General features: G+C 36.4%; 3 protein-coding genes and 1 non-coding gene across 5 annotated transcripts in view; 2 read left to right on the top strand and 2 right to left on the bottom strand.

Moving 5' to 3' along the window:
* Positions 1-1,540, bottom strand: part of LOC110419913 (uncharacterized) — a 3,263-nt gene extending 1,723 nt beyond the window's left edge. The window contains exons 1-4 of one of the 2 annotated variants that reach the window (XM_089784006.1): positions 1,200-1,540; positions 593-657; positions 454-483; positions 1-343 (exon numbers count right to left, since the gene is read on the bottom strand). The exon at positions 1-343 is cut by the window's left edge and continues 456 nt beyond it. In XM_089784006.1, coding sequence (XP_089640132.1) covers positions 1-343; positions 454-483; positions 593-657; positions 1,200-1,238 — 477 coding nt within the window. In that variant the 5' untranslated portion in view covers positions 1,239-1,540. The remainder of the gene's footprint in view (positions 344-453; positions 484-592; positions 658-1,199) is intronic. The other variant, XM_021433043.2, reaches the window with a different exon arrangement.
* A 469-nt stretch (positions 1,541-2,009) lies between these two features.
* TRNAF-GAA (transfer RNA phenylalanine (anticodon GAA)) lies at positions 2,010-2,082 on the top strand. The gene has a single exon. It is a non-coding gene; the product is annotated as a tRNA-Phe (tRNA).
* Positions 2,083-2,351: 269 nt separating this feature from the next.
* Positions 2,352-3,643, top strand: LHCB3 (light-harvesting chlorophyll B-binding protein 3). The gene is made up of 3 exons (XM_021433000.2): positions 2,352-2,588; positions 2,695-2,856; positions 2,982-3,643. Exons 1-3 carry the CDS (start codon positions 2,466-2,468, stop codon positions 3,489-3,491), a joined length of 795 nt encoding a protein of 264 aa, XP_021288675.1. The 5' UTR covers positions 2,352-2,465; the 3' UTR covers positions 3,492-3,643.
* ATM2 (myosin 2) lies at positions 3,603-15,930 on the bottom strand. Its single transcript, XM_021432999.2, has 24 exons — positions 14,760-15,930; positions 13,999-14,100; positions 13,755-13,898; positions 13,511-13,661; positions 13,358-13,385; positions 13,068-13,236; positions 12,790-12,853; positions 12,652-12,665; positions 12,471-12,555; positions 11,974-12,077; positions 11,724-11,862; positions 10,877-10,995; positions 10,604-10,756; positions 10,428-10,517; positions 9,330-9,407; positions 8,878-9,036; positions 7,960-8,145; positions 7,372-7,577; positions 7,141-7,276; positions 5,975-6,104; positions 5,517-5,630; positions 5,320-5,435; positions 4,926-5,141; positions 3,603-4,424 (listed from the first exon to the last, which is right to left on the bottom strand). The coding sequence occupies exons 1-24, from the start codon at positions 15,249-15,251 to the stop codon at positions 3,954-3,956; spliced, it is 3,666 nt and encodes a 1,221-aa protein (XP_021288674.1). The 5' UTR covers positions 15,252-15,930; the 3' UTR covers positions 3,603-3,953.

Genomic DNA, 15,930 nt, shown 5'->3' with positions numbered 1-15,930 from the left:
TCTTGTATTGGTTTCAGTTATATCAGAAACCAAACTTGTTTTTGAACTGGAAGCACCTTTCAAACTTACAAAGCTCAGTTTAGGTTTTATTTCCTCACCATAACCTGAATCCAATCTCGAAAACTTCCCATTTAAAACCTTCACCGGCTTTATATTGTTTAATGAAACATCATGACAGTCACCTTTCCACTTCTTGCTCCGGTAGTCCTTGCCTCTTGATCTTGAAACTGACTGTGGGAGTGTTGGTGATGATGCACCTACCAAGTCCAACTCTAAGTTTACCCCATCCTCACCAGAACGAGAAAATGCAGATTTTAACTGGTGAGAAGAACAATGGTGGAATCTGAAAAATCACATTATGTTAATCTACTAGCGTTAGATTACCTCCCTAATGTCAGTAACTACAATTCCATAGCTAATGAAACAGTAACCGAGTAAAGAAAAGATGCTTACAGGTGACTTGTTTGGAACCAATCACCATCACTGCATTGTACCAAAAACTATATAACTCAATTCTTAATGGAGAAGTTACAAGCCTGACTTGTTTATCAAATTACTTACAAGAATCATAACAAGGTGAAAAGAAACTCACATGTCTTGACCATTGAGATTTGCTTCTAGAGTAAGATCCACCCACATTGGTGCTTCAATTTCTTCCTACATATTTATATCAATCAACAAAAAGCAACCCTTTTTTGCAGTGAGTGAACAAGAAGAAATAAGCTTGAAAATCCGAAACAAATCAAAGGAGCATTCATTACCAAGAAAAAACAAGACAACAATTCAAGAAACCAAACATCATTCGAATCTCAACAAAATTATGAACGAAAATCACAACTTTTTGCAAATTTTGAGGCGGTATGAAAATCTGACATTTTGGAAGTAGTTACTTTTTTTTCTTTTCACGTTTCCTACATTTTCCCAGCAAACAAACATACCCTTATGAGCATTTCAATCAAGGTATCCATTAACTATCTAAAAAACCCAAAAAAAAAAAATCAACATCGCAACAAACTTAAGAACCCAAGAAACAACAAAACATAGAAATTAAAATTAATGTAAATATATATATACAAATTAAACAAGACCCCAGAAAAGAAATTGAAAACATTAAAATATTTGCCAATCACCAAAAAAAAACACTAATCAAATAATCAAAACCAAGAAAACCCAAACATAAAATCAAAATAATTTATTACCAGAAATGCCCAGTGATCTTTTTGGTTCTTGAAAGCCATTGCCTTTTTCTTTATCTCTGTTCTGCTTAAATCTCCTTTTAACCTCAAGAATCCATTTTTTTATTTATAGGAAAAAAAAAGGGTTTTTGAATTGGAATCAAGTAATCAACAAGCTTTTTGAGAGGTGATTTAAAGGCTCTAAATCTTCCATACTTTTTGGTGGGTTTGCCTCTTTGGGTTCTTCCCTGTTAAAGCAAAGGGAAACGGAGAGAGTTGAAGATACGGTGTCGTTCCCGGCACCGTACCATGGAAATTTGAAGAATTGGCTTTTATGAGGCTCGAGTTCTGGCCGTTGATGATAGGGTTGAACGGTCGGGATTTTGTTGTGAGAAATTAAGGTTTTAGTTTTAATGTTGTTATTTTGGTAATGGGACAGCGCGGCTGCCCTGTCTGATCATTCGACCGTTGCGAGGTTTCAAAAATGTCAGACTGCAGTCGGCTATTGTCACTTGTTGGTCACTCCTTTCGCATGAAGGACATATCCTACACGTCATAGTCACCACAACGACCCAGACGCAAATCCGAGCGTTATTGGTTCAATAATTTTCAAGTCTAATCAAATTATGTGATGTCCAAATCTTTTGATACCCATTGTAAAGATTTTAATTTAAAATAATATTGATTTAGTAGCTTTTTAAATTTAAATCATATATTTATAGAAAAATTTAAACTCTAATTATTAACAGTGATTGGTTTAAACTCTTAATATAAATAATATATCCGAAACGAAATAGAATAGCACTTTCTTTAAAATTACCTTCCCCATGGCATGCGGGGATAGCTCAGTTGGGAGAGCGTCAGACTGAAGATCTGAAGGTCGCGTGTTCGATCCACGCTCACCGCAATTGAATTGATTTAAAAAAAATATTTTTACCACTATTTTAGCAAAACATTTTTTTACCAATATTTTACCGATGGTTTTTTGCAACTCATTTATTTTGTAAGCCACGTGTCCAGACCATCTCTCCCTTGAGATAATAAATGTGGATAGAAGGATATGAGTTGGAGATACTTCAAATCCTTTGCAGCCCTTTGATTGGCTTATTTTTGAGCCTGCAAATCCCCACCACAATTTCTTGCCTCTTCCTGTCTTAACCACCCATCTTTTGATTCTTCCATTTCTTTTTCTTCTGTTCTCCACATATATAGCTTTCACTTCCCTTTCCATACATGCATTTCCCAGCTGATTTTAACTGATTAAACTGCCCCTCTTGACTCTGAGACACAATGGCTTCCATGCTTAGCTCTGGAACTGTCCTTAGGCCAACCCCATTTCTTGGCCAAAACAGAACCTCTAATGCTAACCCTCTCAGGGATGTTGTCTCTACAGGCACTGGTAAATACACAATGGTAAGTTTTTGGGTTTTTTTCCTTTTTTTTTTTTTGTTTCTATAGGATTTCCTTCAGAGGTGAGTTTTGATTTGTTTGGTTTTTGCTTTTGGGGTCTATTGTGTAGGGAAATGATCTGTGGTATGGACCTGACAGAGTGAAGTACTTGGGACCCTTTTCAGCTCAGACTCCATCATACTTGACTGGAGAGTTCCCTGGTGACTATGGATGGGACACAGCTGGTTTATCAGCTGACCCTGAGGCCTTTGCCAGGAACAGGGCTCTTGAGGTAACCCCTCTCTCTCTCTCTCTCTCAAAATTAGCAATTGAAACTCTTTGTTTCCTTCCAAGCTAAATCCAATGCCATGGTTTTATAATCTGTTAACAGTTCTTTGTTAATCAAACAATGTTTAGGTGATTCATGGAAGATGGGCAATGTTGGGAGCACTAGGCTGCATCACCCCAGAAGTCCTTCAGAAATGGGTTCGAGTGAACTTCAAGGAACCAGTATGGTTCAAAGCTGGGGCTCAGATTTTCTCAGAAGGTGGCTTGGACTACCTAGGCAACCCCAACCTGGTTCATGCTCAAAGCATCCTCGCCGTCCTCGGCTTCCAAGTCGTCCTCATGGGTCTCGTTGAAGGATTCCGCATCAACGGTCTCCCTGGTGTTGGAGAAGGCAATGACCTTTACCCTGGCGGCCGATTCTTCGACCCTCTTGGCCTTGCTGATGACCCTGTCACATTTGCTGAACTTAAGGTGAAAGAAATCAAGAACGGCAGGCTAGCCATGTTCTCCATGTTCGGCTTCTTCGTCCAAGCCATTGTTACCGGAAAAGGTCCCCTGGAGAACCTGTTGGACCACCTTGACAACCCTGTTGCCAACAATGCTTGGGTCTATGCTACCAAGTTTGTGCCTGGATCGTAAATCAATAATACCCAGATCAAACTTGTTCTATGTTTGCTTGTGTGGATTAGAAGGGAGATGTATCTATTGTTTGACAATGTGAAACCTCTGTATCACTGAGATTCAATGTAATTTAGGGAAAAGGCATATGAACATTTCTCATTTCATCTGTATTCAAGGAACTACAAAGTTTGGACCTTACGTCACTGGGAACAGAATATACACAAACTAAACCGAACTATTCGAAGAAGAAGGCAGTCTCAAGAAATTGCTATTTGTCTATTCACATGATAATTCCGCCCACCAAGTAACAAAAATCGGTAGATATACAATGTCTCCCTTCACTGTCCGCGGAACGTTTATGATTGTCACCATAAACGAAAATAACTGTACCTGAGAACGGAAGCAGGTGGCAATTTGGGCAACAACTCTTGGATATTGCTTGGACCAAACTGAGATTGATGATCATTTCAAACTGCAATTCTATACTCTTGAACTTAACTTCCCCCACCATTTTCTTCGAGCTTTGTCTGATTCTGGATGCCCACGTTTATGCAGTCTTGCCTTGGTTTCCCTTAATCTTGTTTTGTAATCTTTCTTCCATGTCTCAAATCTGAGTTTTAATCTCCGGAGTTCATCATCAGGATTCGTAATAGAACCAGGGTGGGCCGTTCTGACCTCAATCAAAGATTTTGCATCATCATCAAATGTTTGTTTCCGCTGCTCCAATTCCTTTGCCAGATTGCTCACTGCATTCAAAGAACCATTCTCCCTTCCACCAACAAAATCAGGAATTGCACCAGAATATAAGACAGGTGTGTTCCCACCAGGAGTTCGAGATCCCATAGACATATCTTCAGAATCATAACAACGAGGTGATGCAACATCGACTCTTCCAAGCTGACCAGTAGTACTGTCAGCAGCAAGACTCTTTCTGGCAGCAGCAAGACTTGACTGCAATAAATGCAATTGAACTAAGTTATTAAATTATTAAACATGCATTTATAGGTCTCTTCAACAGGATATATGTTAAAAGTTACTTCTTGTGATTATAATTGCTATTATTACATGTAATTTTCATAAAAAAAAATCATTAAGCATGCAAGTCTCACAACAGTGTATATATAACTAGGACAAAAACAGAAATATATATATATATATATATATGGACTTTACATGTCATTAAAGCCACGACAGAGACATATCATAACAAGGAATCTTTGCCAGCAGTCAATGATCCAGAACAAAGCCTGTACTATCAGCTCCATATAAAATTTACAATCCCGCCAGTACTTTAAAGTCATTGAGTCAGTTTGATATGATTAGCTGTGATCATCAGGATTGCATTATTTTTGCAATTAATTTGACTATTGTCAAGACCTTTTGTGTTGGTCATCGACAGTCACCAAAATGCAAACATGTTATTAACATTTATGTATATATACACAAACTCACTTGGAGTGATGCCATTTGCTTTTGCCACATCTCCTCCATTGATTTCATTTTTGACTCATACTCCAACCACCTTGCTTCATACTGTTGTAATTGCTCCCGTAATGTGGTATTTTCCTGTTCTTTTTGCCCCAAGGTCGCTTCTGCCTTAAGAACCCTTTTCTGAAGCTCTGCCATTACAGAAGGCAGAACTGGAATCTGTTGCTCATGTGGTTTGTCCTGGTCAGCCAAAAAGGGTCACCATTTAAGTCCTTCAAAGTTGCTCAATCAATTACAGACAACTTAGAAAGTAAAGCATGCTTTAAGGCATGCATCTACGAGAAAATAAACATGGTGGGTAAGAAAATATCTTTAAAAAACACTCTTAGCATGTTACAATATTGAGAGTAGAGAATACCTTTGCTTCAGAAATCCTCCTACCCATCTTTCGTCTAGATTTTACACTTTCACGGTTTAAATGTTTCAAATTATGCATGTTATTGAAATGTCTCCGGGCCAGCCACCCACGGATTACTGCATTGGAGAAAAATAAGTAAGAAAAATGTAGACAATGAGAAAGCCACCCACGGATTTTGCTAGTAGACAGAATTTTACCAGATTGTAAATATATGACTGCCATCAACTGCTCATCAAGTACTTGGGAAGCAAATGCTGAGCACATATTTCCCTCAACAGCATGCTTCCTTCGGATGTTTTCACTGCGGACGACTGCATCGTTAAGGAAACGTCAAACACTTAAAGAGTAATCCAACAATTTAAATTGCCAAAGATAGGTTCTCATGATCTACAAAAGGAATCAACTTATGGTAACAAAGACAAACAAATCTGCATTTCAAGCCATTAAAGCGTGAAAAGGTGCATTGGAGATACTGATGTTTAAAAACCAAAGTCTAAAATGTCCTGCAGAAAGATAGCCTAAATGTATGAAACAATGTGAACTTCTGACCAGATATGACAACAAAAATTATAAAACAAGCAAAGAATCTGTCAGAAGTGGAAAAACAAGATTATGTTTGATTGAGAGTGAGTGTTGTCTTGAAGAAGTTCATTACATGATTGTATATGTTTTCCTTCTTTGTTGAGCTCATGGAAAAGGCGACGAGCCCGGTGACCCCGGAAGTATTTCTGAACCTCAATTACTCCTTGCAACACTTGTTTTCTCCTATTCTCCAATGCACCAATCTGCAAACCAGTCAGACATAACAGCATCAGAAAAACTATTCCAAAGATAATCATAAACAGAATGAAACTCCATTTTCCAAATCTCAGCATGTTAACTTTAAGGTCTGACTCTGAGTATCAAGTTTCAGTTCAATTAATGAAATACCATTTAAGTCCAAAAGAAATTGGAACAACTCAATTTACATGGGAGGCAATATCCCTGAGCTGGTAATATTTAATTGTTATAATATGTTAAATGGAATGAGAACCTATACTTGAGGACATTTTTGAGGAACAATATCATATTAACTAAACTCACTTGCATGGTATGAGATATATAGCAACCCATGCTCTTGCTCTAACTAAAATCTTTCCTAAACCTGTTCAAACTCACTTGCATAAAAACAACTACTAATATTGGAGCAACAACCAGTCAAGACCAGAAACATGATACACATTGCTTTAATAACTTGTACAGACCCTACAAAAAACATTCAGTGGAAAAGCAAGTAGAATAAACTAGTATAAACTTGCTGTGAATGGTGTCTGCACTAATCACCAGATTACTAGAGACCGTCATGTTTTTTTGGTGCAATCCAAATATTTTGAAACGAAGGAACTGATTAGCAGAACTTCACCAATAGATAGTCCACTCTTTTATTTGCAACACAGAGATTCATCTACATTTACATATCAACCTGGTTACTTGGGCTCCACTTGAAAAAATTCTGAGTGTTTTCTACAAACTACTTGCAAGAAATTTGCCTAACATGATTTCCTGCCATTAAGTAAGAGAAAGTTATATCTCCTAGATCTCCTAGTTCAGGTGCAGCGGAAAAGGTAGTAAGTTATACTAGCACAGAGTGGTGGGCTTATATGAAGTCTTAGTACAAACTCTTGATATGCATAGACCAAGGGTTAAGGTTGGTTGGCTCTTGCAATTATCTATAAAGTCATATATTTCCAGTAAGTGTTTCAAAGTACACCAAAGTTGAAAAATTACAGCATAAAAATGGACAGAAACGTTAAACAACGTTAAAAGAATAAAGAAACTTACCTGCCCAGTTCGAAGATACAGTTTGGTATAGCCAATTTGATACATTTCAGGGAGGACATTAAATTGTTGTAGAACAGCAACTGAAATACTTAAAGGATCCTGAGATACATTGGTCTCTGACAGTAGGAACCCATACCTAAAAATATATGAGAAGAATTAATGGGTGAACTAGTTAAGACAGAATAAGAAAAAATTAAACAAGCCTTAAGATGAGGAGGATTTTGCCGCTACCTTTCTGCAAAATTCTGATGTGTCATACGAGTAGGGTATCCAGATCTTGAGATTCTAACAATCTCTAAAACTCCACACCATCTAAGCTGCTGCAAGACAAGATCCTCTTCATACAAGCCAGGGAGCTTCTTGCAATTTGGTTTTATGCAGCGGATAAAGTGAGGTGTTGTGTTCTCCAACTGGTTCATTAGTTTGAAGAGTTGACCCTACAAGGATGGAAGAAAAACAACATTGACAAAACATGCTTTAGTGATAGGCGCATCTCAGTGTGCAGCAAAGATCAATAATATTAGTACTGTATTAGATACCCCATTGCCAAAGGAACATAAAGTATTTTTCAATCAAAAGGCAAATGTACATATCAATTACCCAATGACCCATCCAAGAACCAAAGAACTAATTAAATCAATATAACTTCATTCATAGGGCTGGCAAATCTTTGTCTTCCTTATACCGAAGTTTCAAAAACAACTCAGTGTCATAAAGCTTCTCAAATAAAGAATGGACACTGCAAAAAGCTTTGTATTCTTATTTTACATTGCAACCACTGATAAATTTGGATCACAATTATTAAGTAATCAAATTTACCTTGAACTTTGTACCGACACTTTGCTTTGGAGCATCAAATGATGTTGCTGGTTTCAGAGATTGATTAAGCATTTTAGAGGCAAATGATTGTGGCAATTGGCCATTACATGATGATAGAAGTTGGACTAACTCAGAGTTCAGTGGGTCTCGGTTCTTTTCCAAAAAGCCATTTGTATCATAGAGTACCTGGCAGAACTCAGATAAGCAATAATTTCATGTATGCATTGTGCATCATGTTTTCAGAAGTATGCAATGCTATTTGAATCAACTTGCCTAACATATTCAACCTTTTTCACAAATTGGACTTGCTTAACTGCACCTTATGGTGTGAGTATGCACTAACCCTGTCAAGCTAATCAATTTTGAAAAATACAAGCTCCCTTTCTTTGTTCAAATAAAATGTTCTAAAGCTACATCAGATTAAATGCATATGCATGCATCAAAAGCTGAAGTTGTAAACAGACAACCTAACTCAGAAACAATGTTTAATACCAAGGAGCTTGCAGTTTAGAATCAAACTTCAGCCATTGCAAAAATCAAAATGTAATTAATAACATTTCAAGATTTCTATAAAGTCTCATTCTGCAGTTTGACCGGGACAAGAAAATTTTACACCTATTTATATATAATAGATCCTGAAACAAATTCTATTTAGAGATTTAACCAATGGCTATAATTGATGTGCTATTGAACTTAGCCCCTTTCAAATATCTAGCAAATATGTTGACCACTTTCAAATATCTCACAAATAATTTTGTTTGAAAACAACAACAAATAACAGCACACAAAAAATGTACGGACGCATCTTCAATGTAGGATATTCCTACTTTCTTGATTAATTGCCTTTCAATTTGAATGAAAGGAACATCTTTAAAAAAAAAAATTCTAACCGTCCTCAAAAGCTGACCAACAACTGACCTCTCCTGCAAAATGACGAACACCGAAGGCCCTGCCTCTATCTCCTTTGAAGCAAGGATTAGCATTCAAGTGCTGCTTCAACTTATTAGCAAAGGTCAAATCAGTTGCATTGGGGAAATTTGATTCCTCATCCAGTAAGCAAAGTAGCCCTAACAGTTTCTGAAAAATCACCACCAAAAGAGAACAGTAACAAATTAACCAGGAACATTTTGCTTGCAGTGCAACAGATATGACAAGGAAATCAAAACTTCAGCCAGCATTAGCACCCAAGCTAAGACAACATAAGACCACATACTTTAGTAAGACCAAGGCAATTTCTAAATATAAGGAAAACCATAGCACATGCAATAACCACGTGCTACATAATATACAGAACTGAGTCCAGCAATCACTTAAAACAATCCAAGGAACTCAAGCCTAGATCATAAAGAAACTATTTAACCTTCAAATACCTTCTCAAATAAGTCCAAGCACTCTTGGTTGTCTGCAAAATCAACTTTAGTCCAATCAATCCCATCCAATTCATACTCCTGAAAGGAAAAAGAAGAGGCAATTAATAACAGGAATTTGTCCAAAATAGGAATTGCTGAGATGGGAAGAAACCAAATCCAGTGATAGAATAAACAGCCAAGAACCAAATTATATTGAACTTTTGGCCTCTGTAATTTACATCGTAAGCCCAGTAGAAGGAGGGCAGAGTACCAGACTCCCAGCTTAAGGGCATAGAGGTGTTCTTCTAGGGTAAGCATCAATCAACTTCCAAGGTAAAACTTCTGGATATCATACTTGAGACTTGGCATGAATCCAGCTTGACTAGATTTTTAGGATTCAGGTGGGCATAAGATAAGGAATGCCTCCCCATCCCATGGGCCAATCACCAGGCAAACTACATATTATATTTGGTTCTCATATGAGATGGAAATATGTCAGAATGTGGAATAACATCCTCCAAGCAGTTGACATGACAAAAGATATCAAGACTAGCACCACCAAGCTCCCACTTTAAATTTTGAACTTCACAACTGCATCACATAAGACGCATGTTCTCTCTCAACCACAAAATGCAAGCAGTGTAAAAAAAAATTTTCTACAGTCTTTGGTCCCTACAACAAGTAGTGCATATTTAATCCAAACCTCCATACATGCATATCAAACAAACACATGGTGTGCCCATCATAAGTGAAGGCATTACACAAAGTAAATACAATGGAAGGAGCAAGGCTTTTCCTTCATTTTCAGATTTAAAAATATATACTTTAGTTCGCATTTAAGTAATTCAAAATCAAATATTTCCAGAAAGCTTACCATTTGCTTGATACATGACACAACTAGAATACATTCAAATATCGTTTGAGAATGTCACTATGATGATTCCTTTCACATAAAAATGCAAAATATGCAAAGCAACGTTCCTTGCCCTCTGTTGTGTTTTTTTCTTTATCTTTCTTTTCTTTTCCCTTTTTGTTGTAGTGATGGAGAAGAGGGAGGGGGGTGGAAGTACTCCTACAGAAGCCAAACACTATAACAATTAAAAGATTTGAGTTGCTAACCTCCTGCTCAAGCTTAAATAGGTGCCGGTTGAAGTGTTGTTGCAACCTCTCATTTGCATAATTTATACAAAACTGTTCAAAGCTATTCTTCTGAAAATGAGCAGAGGAAAAATTATCAGTTGGAGAACCTGAACTTCACAATGATAATCCCTGAGAGCTAATTAGAACCTACATACCTTAAAGGACTCAAACCCATAAATATCAAGGATGCTTATGGACCTGCCAGTGCACTGTTTGCCCACTTCAAGCGACTTATTGATTTGTTCCACAAGCCAGTCAAACAAGCTTGCATAGATAAATTTTGCCAATGCATCTCTCGTGTCAATTGCCTAAATTACAAGTCAATGAATGCATTATCATGTTGTCAATGTCTCATCACAGGAAATATAGAATGCAACTTAAGAGAGTATTGAGGAAGAATAATTTTGTTAATCAAATACTAGACAAACCTGTCGCAATGTCAATTTTTTAGCTATACTATCCTTGCCAGCTTGGATTCTGTGAGTAGATAAAGCTTGCATCAGTTCATGTGGTGCACAACCCATCAGTTTGGCAGCAGTGGTTAAAGCTGCAACAAGGGATAAAAATTGATCACATAAATAAGTATCTTACAATGTAATCCTTTTTCAGTCTCCAACAAGTACAAACACAACTTATTAACAAACATGCACAAAAGTGCAAAACAAAAGGCTAACTAAATATTTAACTTAAACGAATGCAACAACCAAGTAATATAGCAGACATAAAACTACTGGTGATAACAAAAATCCCGTATGATCAAGTCTTTACAGCATATGTATCTTTTAAATACGTATTTTATCATATATAATGAGTTCAGAACAATCCTTCAGCTCCAGAGGATGATAGTGACAGATAGTCATTTGGTAGTGCCTATGCTGAAACAATTGACAAAATACTTTGGAGCATTATAAAAATGAATTGGTCACTTAAAAGTTCATCTAAAGTAGTAGGCCAATAAAACTTTGATAAAGTTTGGACCACGTTCATCGGCACAGGTTATCAGAAAATTTAAGGAGACAATGCATCCGCAGGACAATATCTTGTTGCTCAAAGCTCAAATGCATAAAATTAGTAAAAGAGTCCTTCTAAAGTAGGAGCTTCTCGAAACAACTATCACTAATAGTACGAGCTACAAAAAAGAAAGAATCCTAGTTTCTTTTCTTTCTTCTTTTTTCCAAGAAAAAGGAAACAGAAAGGAAAATTCCTAGATACAAAATCAAAAGCAAAATACTTGCCGAAGAAGTGTCATGGCAAAGCTAAAACCAATATTAGTACCTTCATTAGCCAATGCCTCCACATGATTTTCATTGTCAATTACTTGAAAAGATATATTTCCCAGCCATAACACTACAGCAAGCATTTTCAATGCTTGCTCTTGCTCTTCTTTGCAAATTTGAACAATGTCCAAGGCTTCCTGCAGATATGGGGATTCTATTACACTTCAAAGCCAATGAGACAGAAATTAAACGGAAAAGAAATGCCTGCAGTATTGATGGAAATATTAAAATCTAGTCTTCAGATTTACCAAAAGCTTTTGGAATTTCTGCGCATCGTCAACACCATCAATCACCGAGCAGTCACTCTGGACAAGATAGTTGTACTCGTTAGCCATTTTAAGATTCAGTCTCTCTGCAAAGACATAATTCCAAGGATCAGAAATACATTTCACAGATTCAAGCGAATAGGTTAACTGCATGCTAGAATTATGAACAGTATGATGTATTTATGTCTAGTTAAAAAGAAATGGTGAGGGATTCTGGCTTTCTAAAATAGATATAGGAGCCATAATATTTAATTGATTCAATCTAGCTAACAAATGGCCATGTGGCAAGAATAACTTGAGCGACCTAGAGATTTAAATGGTATGATACGATGACTTCTTAAAAGTAAACTCCATGGCTTCAAGAAATAACAAGTGCAAGCATAGTGCCATATAGATATAGGGCTCAGCCAATGTTATTCAGACTCCAAAACCGTTCTGAATGTGCATGGACTGCAAAATACTATAAAATGAAATAGTACCTCTTAGAGTTGGTGGAGCACCAGCACAAAGTTGATAAAATATATGGTATGACCTTTCACCAGCAGCCAGCTGAACTACTCTTGACTGCTCAAACGAGACATCAACAATGTCCACATCAGATATTATACATAATAACAAATATACAATCCAACATGAAGTTTAATTGGGCCAGTAAGTCACCTTTTCCAGAAGAACTATCCAGAATTGTTGGTGAATCAACATTAGCACAAAATCAAGTCAGTCACCAGAATTAATGTATAGTATTTATTATAGGATATCAAGCAATAACAGCAATTATTTCAATTTCAACAAGCTTACAAGTTTGAATCTTGGCACCAGACATCTTCCCTAATGTGGTAAAATGAATTTCAATAAGTTTCCCCTGCACCAGTTCAGATAAAAGAGCAATTAAAAAGACATACTTTTCTGAGCTATACCAGATATGAAATACAGGATAAACCAAACCAGAAACTGGTCATTAAAAAATTACAAGGTAATATCGGTAAAGATCCTTCAAGCCATGAGATACAATTTATATAGACTGACCTCAGAAGAGAACAAAGTAAAAATGAATGAGGGGAAAAACAAGAACTCACAAATCGGCTAGAGTTGTCATTCCTAGACGTCTTTGCATTCCCAAATGCTTCAAGTATACAATTTGCCTGAAGGATTTCACACTCTATCCCACCATTGCCACCTCCAAGTGCAGCTAGGTACTGCATTGCAAATTTTGCTGTCTCAGTTTTCCCAGCTCCACTTTCCCCACTGCAAGATAAATTTAGATTCTGTAATTCTACAGTTCATAGAAAATAAAAAATCTGCTTGAAGACCCACACAAGTATTACAATATCATATATAATTAAAAATACTAAAATATCCAACTAACCTTATGATTATAGACTGATTTACTCCATCTGCAAAATATTAATTACAGACAATAAATAGAGCATTAGAAACAAGTTATTACGATACTGCAAGCAAATTCTCACTTTTTTAAGCTAACTTCAGAAAGACAAAGAAAGAATGGTTTCATTCACACCATTCATCATCTCGTTGTAAGCAGTGTCTGCTATAGCAAAAACATGAGGGCTGTCTGTAGCTTTCTGTCTATAGGCTGTGACAAAATCCTTCCCATAAATTTTTACATCTTTGAAGGGGTTGACTGCAATCAAAACTGGACCTGCTTTACTCTACATAAATAAAAAACGTGTAAATGAAGTGCAGTAGCGATAATCCCCATTAATAAGTACATGAGCAAGGGATATATCCTGCTTAGTGCTTACATATATCATATCACGAGAATATCTGTACTTAAGATTGTGAACAACTGATGGCTCATTCAAATAACTAAGCTGTATGAGATCATCCACACCCTCCAAAATTTCTGGGTTTGCAGGTAAGAGCTCACTGGTAGAGACTTTCACAACCTATAACAATGATTAAACATAAATCATACACCAACCAGCCAAAAGGAATAGTCAAGACTAATAATACAATTTCAAGAAATCACGACATATATGAACTTACATTTCCATTGTAGAGGGAGACAAATGATTTCTCTCCTGAAGTAGATTGTATAGTTCCTGATCCCCACACCCCATTGGATAGCCGGCACCAAACAAGAAGTTTCTGAAACCGTATCCTCCGATAATAAATAAGAGTTTTAAAAAAAAAAATCAAATATATTTACCTACACTAATAATCATTTTCACAAAAGATAAAAAAAATGTCCAAGCCAATGCTCCCACATTTTTCATGTTTTAACAAAAGAACTTAAGTAATAGTCTGAAAGTTCATGTCAACCATTTATTTGTGAAGTAAAACAATAGGCTCTACATAATCTTTGAACTTCAATTTCATCTCTGGGAAACTAATCTCATATCTATAAAACTAAAACCAACCTCCTAGTATGTTAGGCACATCTACCCATCATGAGAAATCGTAATTATATTGAAATTTCATCACTCAATCCAGATAAACCACAAACTTCCTGAGTTATAAACCGTAAGCACACTAAACAAAAGCTTCATTTTTAACACAGTTACACATTATTAATAGTGATAAAAATATTAACAACAAAAAAATCAATCAAAGTAAATCAAATCTTCAAATTTCTCATTTCTTAAAATTCTATATTTCCCCTATGCTTATTAATTACTTCCCACGTAGTTTTAAAATTAAACATTAATATCAATATAGAGCTTATAAAACCTTTTCCTAAGCACACTGAAAACATAATATGATAAAGAAGAAAAGCAAGCAAAAACTAATTTCCGCTTATTACTTACTTTCTTAATAAAATACTCAATATTGTCATTCTCCTCCCACTCCGCCTTCCCTTTCCCGTCTTCCTTCACCTCTACTTTCGCATCCGAAACCCTACGTTTCCCCTCCTTTTGCTCCCCTTTCTTCCCTTCCACTGCCTCCATATTATACGGGGAATCCACATTGACATCTTTCCTCATTTTCTTGCTCCCAAAGCTATTCCTCTTCACTCCTAACTCCTTCTCCTTCCTTTTGCCTTCCTCTTTTCCTCTCACTTCACTTAAACCGCCACCGTTTTCACCGCAATTCCCTCCTGTTTCGCCATTGGCATCGACTTTAAAGTTCGTCGGAAGCGACCGGCGAGCCGAGGGAAGTCGAGCCTTGGATGTGGGCCTGGCCGGTAAAGCCGGGGGTAAGTCTTTAGGCTTCTCGGCCTCGTCCCGTCGCCGGAGAGAGTCTAACATTTCTTCTAGCGAACTCTTCGCTAAACTCGTCGGCGACGCCGATAACATCATGTTTAAATTCAAAAAAAAAAACAAAACAAAAAAAAATGTTTTTTCTTTCTAAAAATTCAAATTAATTACTTCGCTAAAAAGAAAAGTCAGAATAAGATCGAAGCAGCGGAATTTTTGAGGCGAGAAAAAAATTAGTGAACGGAGAATTGAAACGTTTCGGATATCGTTGAACGAAACGGAAATCGAAACTGCGGGTAGAACTTGCATTTGCTAAAAAAGAAAGACGAACAAGAAAGAAAAAGCCGCGGCTTTTTCAAAAACGAAAAATGAAAAAAAAAATTCTAAAAAAGAATTAAAAAAGAGGGTGAAGATTTAAGGTTGTTGAGAAACAAACCTTTCCCAAACAAAAACAAGCAAACCAAAACTGTTAATATTGAGCGTCTTCTTCTTCTTCTTCCTCTAGCTCTTGTTTTTTCTGTTTTGGTTTGGGTTTTATCAGAAAATTAAATTAAATTTCTAAAAAAAAAAACAGAAAGAAAGATGGAAAAAAGAAACGGTTTGGATCTGATCAAGAGGGTTTAAATAAAATTGCTCTTAATTTATTTAAGAATAAAATAAGGGAGGACTACTTGATTAAAATAATTATTAAAAAAAAAAGAGGATGTTTTTGGGAAATAGAAAGTAGTAAGAGCTGGCGGAATCGAAATGCAGGCGTTAGGGACATGAAAAAGCTGAAAGG

This window comes from Theobroma umbraticum, unplaced genomic scaffold (genome assembly GCF_002168275.2).
Source record: "Theobroma umbraticum cultivar Fairchild unplaced genomic scaffold, ASM216827v3 scaffold_67.0, whole genome shotgun sequence".
Taxonomy (NCBI): Eukaryota; Viridiplantae; Streptophyta; class Magnoliopsida; order Malvales; family Malvaceae; genus Theobroma; species Theobroma umbraticum.
Note: the sequence above shows the minus strand (reverse complement) of the source record. Positions and strands in the feature narration are given on the sequence as shown.